This window comes from Phacochoerus africanus, chromosome 1 (assembly GCF_016906955.1).
Source record: "Phacochoerus africanus isolate WHEZ1 chromosome 1, ROS_Pafr_v1, whole genome shotgun sequence".
Taxonomy (NCBI): domain Eukaryota; kingdom Metazoa; phylum Chordata; class Mammalia; order Artiodactyla; family Suidae; genus Phacochoerus; species Phacochoerus africanus.
The window spans coordinates 239,347,582-239,356,364 of record NC_062544.1 but is presented as its reverse complement, the minus strand read 5'-3'; the positions used below and the strand labels follow the sequence as shown (position 1 = coordinate 239,356,364).

Here is an 8,783-nt window from a genome sequence, read left to right as displayed (position 1 = left end):
AGAAAAAGCAAAAAGACAAAAAAAAAAGGGTAATAGGAGTTCCCGTCGTTGCTCAGTGGTTAACAAATCCGACTAGGAACCATAATGTTGTGGGTTTGATCCCTGGCCTTGCTCAGTGGGTTAAGGATCTGGCGTTGCCGTGAGCTGTGGTGTAAGTTGCAGACGTGGCTCGGATCCTGCGTTGCTGTGACTCTGGTGTAGGCTGGCAGATTAAACCCCTAACCTGGGAACCTCCATGTGCTGCAGGTGTGGCCCTGGAAAAGACAAAAAAATAAATAAATAAAAAATAAAAAAATAAATGAAATAAAAAAGGGTAATAAAGGAATGCCAAGATTAAAAATACATAAATAAAAAACAAAACAAAAGAAACTGGAGGTCCCATTGTGGCTCGGTATCCAGGAGGTGGCAGGTTCGATCCCTGGCCCCACCCGTGGGTTAAACATCTGGGTGGGGCTATGGTGTAGGTCGCAGATGCAGCTTGGATCTGGTGTTGCTGTGGCTGTGGCATAGACTGGCAGCGGTAGCTCTGTTTCGACCCCTAGCCTGGGAATCTCCATGTGCTGTGTGTGCAGACCTATATTAAAAACAAAAACACCAACAACCAAGAAACTTTGGGAGTTCCCACTGTGGCACAGTGGGTTAATGAGCTGGCTTTTCTCTGTGACATTGCTGGTTCTGTCCTCCCCCTGGCTCAGTGGATTAAGGATCCAGCATTGCCACAGATGTGGTGTAGGCTGCAAATGCGGCTCGGTTTTGATCTTTGGCCCAGGAACTTCCATATACCATGGGTGCAGCCTAAAACAAAAACAAAACCAAGAAACTTTAATTTTCCCTTTATAAAAATGCAATTTGATTTTATCCAAGATAACATGAAATAATACTACACCTCCCTATTTAGGCGTGGGAATAAAAATAACTGCAGAAGTGCAGGCATATAACCCATCATATGTAAATGATAGGATGTACCTTCTTGAAGACACATCTTGGAATGGCTGCATTGTGCACAGATCCAGATGGTCACCACTATTAGCATCACCTTAGCACAGCACTAGGTCTATGGAAAAAAAAAGATTCTGACTCCTCCTGCTCCAGAAAGATATAAGGATACATAAAAGCAGAGAGAGCTCCTAGTATCATTAATAAAAATCTTATAACTAGAAGAAAAAAGTAATGTAAAAACATACAGGGAGATGATTTCATAATGAAATCTTCTTTAGCACTTTTTAAATTATTTTTTTATTTTTTGGTTGTACCTGTGGCATGCACAACTTCCCAGGCCAGGGATCAAACCTGTGCCATGGCAGTAACCAGAGCCACAGCACTGACAATGCCAGATCCTTAACCCACTGAGCCACCAGGGGACTCCCAAGTGTTTTCTTTTTTTAAAAAGCAGGGATTCACTAATAGAATTTAACAAATTCACTTGTAATCCCATGCTTATATTATTTTTAAACTCATAACAATCCAGGTAAATGGCACGACTTTAAAATTTTTTTTAAAGCACAGAAATACTCAGAAAGTTACACCCATAAAAACTTGTAAGCAGTTAGAAATAATGTGTAATATCCTTGTCATCTCAGGAATTGAGGCGTGTTGGGGAAAATGTGGACAAACAAGAAGGACTTATCAGGAAACTCATCAATCAGGGGGTCTGCACTAATTCAGTAGCCTGGAGATCAACAAACTGGTATGGTGTTTGTCCTTTCAGAGAACAAGGCAAGGTGAAGGGGCGGAGTGGATGACCCCTATCCAGAGGAAGAGAAAAAGGAGAAAGGGCTTATCAGGACTCAAGTACCATTGAGATCTGCAGTAACTACGATGTCAACAAGCAAAACATAAGCAAACACTGCAGAGTTAGCCAGTGGAACCTGTTCAAGAAAGAGGAACCAGGAGTTCCCATTGTGGTTCAGTGGTTAATGAATCCAACTAGGATCCATGAGGATGCAGGTTTGATCCCTGGCCTTGCTCAGTGGGTTCTGGATCCTGCGTTGCTGTGGCTGTGGTGTAGACTGGCAGCTGTAGCTCCGATTCATCCTCTAGCCTGGGAACTTCCATATGCTGCAAGTGCGACCCTGAAAAGACAAAAGACCAAAACAAACAAACAAACAAAACCAAAAAACACAACGAGAGGAAAAAGTATGTATACATCTATGTGTAACTTGGTCCCCATGCTGTACGGAGGAAAAAATAAATAAATAAAAATAATAAAAATTAAAAAAAAAGAGGCACCTCATACCGAGTTTTGAGGACTTCACCTAACAACCAGATTCCTCGAATTCCCACTGGAGAAGGAGGATGTCATCTTGGTGAATATCATGACTTCAGAGTGAATATTCAGTATGACATAGAATGGTTTGATGTGTAAGGAACAAATGATATAAATACTCCAGAAGATATCATCACTAAACAATTTCAATTGAAATCTTGTCCCTAAGGGGTATATATCAATTTCAGAGTGACCCTATCTAAGAATGGCTACATAATTTGTGGGGGGGGGTTGTGCAAAAAAAATGAGGGGCTGTTCCAAAATTACTAAGAAATTTCAAGACAGCAATAGCAGAGCACTAAACCAAGTTCAGGGCCCTTTTTAAGCACGGCATCTTGTGTTGTTCCACAGGTTGCAAGCCATATGGAGCTGACCCTGTCCCTACTAAAGAGAATGAAAGTCGGAAGGTTCTACTTTACTTCTGGAAAAGGAAGAACTGCTTGAAAATGTCAAGTAATATATTTTTAATGGAATAATATTTTTACCACATGGAGTATAAAGCAGTCAGTGGTTTAATTACACTCTGAATGAATTACAATTGAGGGTTAGAATCACCTTAACCAATGAACAACTGCTTGTCATGTCACTGACTTAATAGTTTGTTTTTGTTTTTTTGTCTTTTTGTCTTTTTCAGGGCTGCACCCGCGGCATATGGAGGTTCCCAGGCTAGGGGTCTAATCGGAGCTGTAGCCACAGGCCTACTCCACAGCCACAGCAACGCCAGATCCGAGCCAAATCTGGAACCTACACCACAGCTCATGGCAACGCTGGATCCTTAACCCACTGAGCGAGGCCAGGGATCGAACTCAAAACCTCATGGTTCCTAGTTGGATTTGTTTCTGCTGCGCCACGATGGGAACTCCTCACTTAATAGTTTTAAAAACCATTTTAGAAAAGCTTCTGAAAACCCACTGACAGCAACTGAAGGGATCCAGCAGAGGTCCTGAATATCAGGATGGTAATGTGACCTAGATTCATGCCTTTTATTCTTTTTGAAGCTGTCATCTAAACTCTCATTCCATGTTAAAAGAAATTTTCCCCGGAGAGGGCTTGAACATCATGCAGAGATCCTGGGCTCAGAAGTGGGTGTGATAATGTGGCTCTGTATTATCTCCCCTTTGGAAGAGAATGAACATACTTTTGGTTGTAAATGAAAGAGCTGTACTATGCTTTGTGCTTATTTAGTCAAATAGTTTTTAAAATTATGAAACATTTTAGATTCCAAAGTGTTGACTCTATAAATACTGAACATACATAGCCACTTCTCAGCTCTTTAGAAACACAATATTAAAAACGTAATTGAAGCTATTTCCTCCCTTCCCACAGATGTAACTGTGAGAACTGCAGAACTTTCCAGCACATAACAACTCTGTCCGAACCCGTGCACTGAGACTTGATCAAATTCTAGCATGGTTTTTAGCAACTTAAGGCTGTGTCCCTAAGATGACCCTAGTCCCTACTGAATCTCATTAAAGACCTGATTGAGAAAGCTCATTGTCTGCTTGGAGAATTTACTGTTTGACCTAGCCAACACCTGATGAAAAATACTGACCTCTCCTGGCGTGTTTACTAGAAAGAGCTTGCAATTGTGAATATGTATCTTGAACTTAGAAGTGTCCTTCTCAAGGACCTGAGAGCTATTCCTTTGAAATGTATTCAATCATCAGGAAGGACAGGATCTCTGCCTCCCAGTTTCTGTGGGAGGGAAGAATCCTAAACTCAAAAATTGCCAGCTAGCAGATACAGCTGGCCTAGACACAATTACACTGACCAAGGCTTTGTCATTTTTCACTTGTGTAACTCTAATGAGTCCCGATCTCCCTGCTGGCTCATTCTCCCTTTAAAACCCCTAATCATCTCTGAACAAATCAGGATGGAGCTCAGTCCTTTCCCCTACTGTCAAACTGTTTTTGCTGCTTTAACTAATGTCTGGCTGTGTTTATCCTTGAGAACTGCCCTTCTGATTTTTCTAATATATCATTCTGGTGCATTTCTAAAAAGCATATATGCATCTATTAATAAATACATTGTGCTGCCCCTTTTTTTTTTTTTTTTTTTTAAGGGCTACACCCCAGGCATGTGGAAATTCCCAGGCTAGGGGCCAATACGAGCTGTAGCCTCTGGCCTACACCACAGCCACAGCAACACCAGGTCCGAGCCATGTCTACCACCTACACCACAGCTCATGGCAGCACCAGATCCTTAATCCGCTGAGCAAGGCCAGGGATTGAACTCACTTCCTCATGGATACCAGTGGGGTTGGTTACCACTGAGCCACAGTAGGAACTCCCATGTTGCCTATTTTTAACACCCAATATGACACTGTACTTTATCTGCCCTTCTGCAGTCTGTTCTGTTCTTTTAACATATTTTCCAGATTATCTATATTGATACATGTGGCTCTATTTCAAGAGCATTGGGTCCAGGATTTGCAAAAGCATCTCCCTAGGTCCAACCTCCTGAACTCATGTCTACTGTTAGGCCCAGGGGTGGTCAAGAGGAAACAAAAAGCTGGTGCTTTGGTGGTGATGGTGTGGACTGAGCTTGGATGTGGAGGCCGTGGTGTCCTCCCATTTGGAGTGAAGGGGGAAGTGGCGCGGGAAGAGAAGAAACGTGGCAGTGATCCCTGCCTGCAACTCCACAGAGTTCCGGAATTCTAAATTTGGACTTGATCTTCCATATTAGAAAGGTATGTTTACAAAGGTGGGCGGCTGGAGCAGATTTCCTTTACTGTTTAGCGCTTTTTTTTTTTTTTTTTAATACGACTTCTATTCAGACAGCAAGTATGTGGTCACCATTTGTACGTGTGACCGTGCCCCACAAAGAGGGGTGGTTGTGACTTTTCCTCACATCCCACTCTCTCAAACACAACTGTTAATCTAGGAAATAGTTCATATATGACTCTCCTCTCTCCACCGTCCCTGTGGACTTCTCACCTCGCCTCCTCTCCCCACTCTCTAGGCCTCTCAAATCTGACTTCAAGTAGGACGCCAAGACGGAATGAAGACGCTAAGTGGACGCCAAGAAGCGACGCTCACAAGGCCTCCTACTGGGGCGCAGGCCCTCACCAAGCCCCGCCCACTGCGCACGGTCCAGGCCCTGCGGCATCCTGGGACACGTAGTCTTTGGCGGAGCAGCGCCTCACCGAGTCTCCTCCTCCAAGCTGCCTTTCGCCCTCGGGACGTCGTGACGTTGAGTTCCTCCAGTCTTCCTTTCCCTCATCCAGAAGCTCAGTCCCAGACTTCCGAGGCCCTTTTGCGACATTGGGTTTCAGTCGGTCTCGGCGCCGGGTCCACTTTTCGGCAAAGTGACGTGGACGTCAATAGCAATGGCGGAAGGAGAAGAGGTCCCGCCACCGCCAACGTCGAGCGGCGACGGCTGGTGAGTGAAAGCCCCGGGCTGGTTCGCACTGCCCCTCTATTCTTCCTTGTCACCACTTTGCCGGTCCCGAGGAACCAGCAGGCGCCGGTATGGAACGGGAAGACCAGTCCTGCGAGTCCGGCGCCCTGCCCCGCCCCCTCTGCCCGCCGGGTCCCCTCTGGCAGTCCTGTCCTGCCCAGGGGTCTCAGGCTGGACTCGTAGGGAGGGGAGTGTCGTCCAGGAGCTGGGCCTCACTTCAGCCTTCCATTTTCGTCCACCGCTTTCCAAAACATGTTGGAGATATGTGGCTTCAGGGCTTGGTTTGGCCGGAGTTCCTGCCTCCGAAGAGTTACATTAGGCTGGTTAGGAGAGAAGTTTAGCGTATGGAGATCTGAGGCACCTGAATACTTGAAGAAAAGACCACTTGAAATTGCTAACCCGACCTTTGCCCGAGGGTTCAGAGGTTGAGAAATACACCTAGGGAGGATCCCTCACACATAATTGAGGTATTTTTTGTCCTAGTTTTTATTTCTCATTTTACGTTCCAGTAGTTTCTATCTTTCGTCTCTTTCACACAAGTTTTTTCCCTTCCTACCACTTTCCCTACAGCTCTATTTCAGAGCTTGGGTTGCGATGTAGGACATCGCTCTTGCTCCGCCCAGGCCTTTTCATGCTTACCTGATTTATACTGGGGGTTGTGGTGAGGACCTCCAGCAAATTTTTTTTCTTTTTTTTTGTCTTTTTGCCATTTTTGGGGGCCGCTCCCGCGGCATATGGAGGTTTCCAGGCTAGGGGTTGAATCGGAGCTGTAGCCACCGGCCTACATCAGAGCCACAGCAACGTGGGATCCAAGCCACGTCTGCGACCTACACCACAGCTCATGGCAACGCCGGATCCTTAACCCACTGAGCAAGGCCAGGGATCGAACCCTCAACCTCATGGTTCCTAGTTGGATTTGTCCCGCTGAGCCACGACGGGAACTCCGTCCAGCAATTTTTTGGCAGACTTTAGTCACAGAGTGTCGTTAATCTCTGGAAAAGTCTGCTACTTTTGAAATCTTCCCAAAACACTTTTAAAGCTAACGTCATTTTTAAAAAGCAAAACCTTTAGAAGCTTGTCGAGTTTTTACTTACTTAAAATGGATTTAAGTGTATTGACAGCATGTATTAGATAGTTTTAGATTTGCTTGCTTCTATTATACATATACAGCTCACTGGCACTCTCTCTGCCTAAAAATAATCCTGGACATTTGTAAAAGAAGTGTAAGTCATTGAGAGGGATAGATAGTGTAATAATTGAGAAATTCACCTCTCATTTGGCAGATAGCAAGCATCGCCTTAGTACATGCACTCTCCAAGGTGGATGAAAACTTATAGTTAGATATAGTTTATTTTCTAAGTTTGCTTATCTTGGAGTTAAGGAGCTGTAACAGATACACTTGCTAAGGAGGTAAAATTGTTTGGGTTCTTTGGAAATGTGAATGAAAATATTATGAGTGTTCAGGGAGACAGAAACCAAGTCGACTTGTAGTTCTTGGGGTAAACTTCATGAGGCAGACATGTTTGAATTAGGCCTTGAAAAAATGAGTAGGATTTAGGCCAGCACTTTTCAATAGAAGTGTAATGTGAGCCACATATGTAATTTAAAATTTTCTAGGAACTACATTAAAAACTAAAAAGAAACATTTCAACATAATCATTGTAATTATGTTCTAGATAAATGCTTCTCATAATTTAAATGTGCATTGGGATTACCTGGAGATCTTGTTAAAATGCAGATTCGGATTCAGTAGATTTTCTTGGGACTGACTGACTAGCTCCTGGGTGATGACATTTCTGGTTCATGGACCCTACTCTAGTTATCAGGGTTCTAGATAATGTATGTCACAGAATGAATTGGTCAGAGAAATTTATCTCTCTATACTATATGTTATATTAAATCAACAAACACATTTATAGGAGTTCCCGTCGTGGCGCAGTGGTTAACGAATCCGACTAGGAACCATGAGGTTGCGGGTTCCGTCCCTGCCCTTGCTCAGTGGGTTAACGATCCGGCGTTGCCATGAGCTGTGGTGTAGGTTGCAGACGCGGCTCGGATCCTGCGTTGCTGTGGCTCTGGCGTGGGCCGGTGGCTACAGCTCCAATTCAGCCCCTAACCTGGGAACCTCCATATGCCACGGGAGCGGCCCAAGAAATAGCAACAACAACAACAACAACAAAACAAAAAGAAAAAAAAAAAAACCCAAACATTTATATATATATTACATAATTATGCTGTAAAATTTGTCTGATTGCATGTTTTATCATTGCTCTTTAGATAGTGAACTACTTCTCATGGGCAGTGGCTGTTAGCAGGTCGCTCAGTAAATGTTTATTGTCTGGATGTGTTCGTGAATGAATAGACTTCTGTAATATCCTGTGCAGTAACATACTAAGTTGTCATTTCATATACATTCTCTTACTCCACTGTTTTTGTGAGTTGTGTAATTGCTGGTGTAATGGTCATGGTCATTTTTTTTAAATGGAAAGCCAAGGTTGTCAGAAACTGCCTCAGCTCTCAAACTATATGAAAGTGCAAGCTTTCAGCTTGTAGGCTCAGAGGGCATGGAGAAATTCTTGTAAAAATATTACAGTTTGAAATGATTTAAATTTAATTAAAAAGTTAATGTAAGCTACAGGTTTGAAAATAAATTAATGCAATTCAGAGTTCATTATTCTTGGTATTGAAGAAACCAGCTTTGGGAATCGAATATACACTTTGATTTTCTGAGGCTTTCCTTTCTGAAATAATTCCTTAAGATTTAAAGTCATGATTTAAAACATTTTTTTTGCTATACACATTAATTGTGAAACTGTTTGTATTTTGAATTTGCTTAGTTAAAAATTTTTGTACAAGTCTTCTTAAATTGCTTCTAAACTTTCCCTAAAATTGTAGGAATATCAGTTCCATAAAGAAGCTTCTATTAATTTGAGATGTGAATAGGAATTGTTTTGAGAATAATGGGGTCTTTTTCAAAGTTTTGTGCACTTTGTAAACAGTACTCTCAGTGCTTCCATCTTATAAGCATTGAAATAGAGATTTAAAATATATCACTTTAGGAGTAGGTGATTGCAATTTCAGACATGATATACAGGAAATACATTTAATATGAAAGAGG

At 42.8% G+C, this 8,783-nt stretch overlaps 1 protein-coding gene across 2 annotated transcripts in view; it reads left to right on the top strand.

Annotated features, from left to right (window-relative positions):
* Positions 1-5,402: 5,402 nt before the first annotated feature.
* Positions 5,403-8,783, top strand: part of TBC1D23 (TBC1 domain family member 23) — a 66,281-nt gene continuing 62,900 nt past the window's right edge. The window contains exon 1 of one of the 2 annotated variants that reach the window (XM_047793769.1): positions 5,403-5,647. In XM_047793769.1, coding sequence (XP_047649725.1) covers positions 5,595-5,647 — 53 coding nt within the window. In that variant the 5' untranslated portion in view covers positions 5,403-5,594. The remainder of the gene's footprint in view (positions 5,648-8,783) is intronic. The other variant, XM_047793759.1, reaches the window with a different exon arrangement.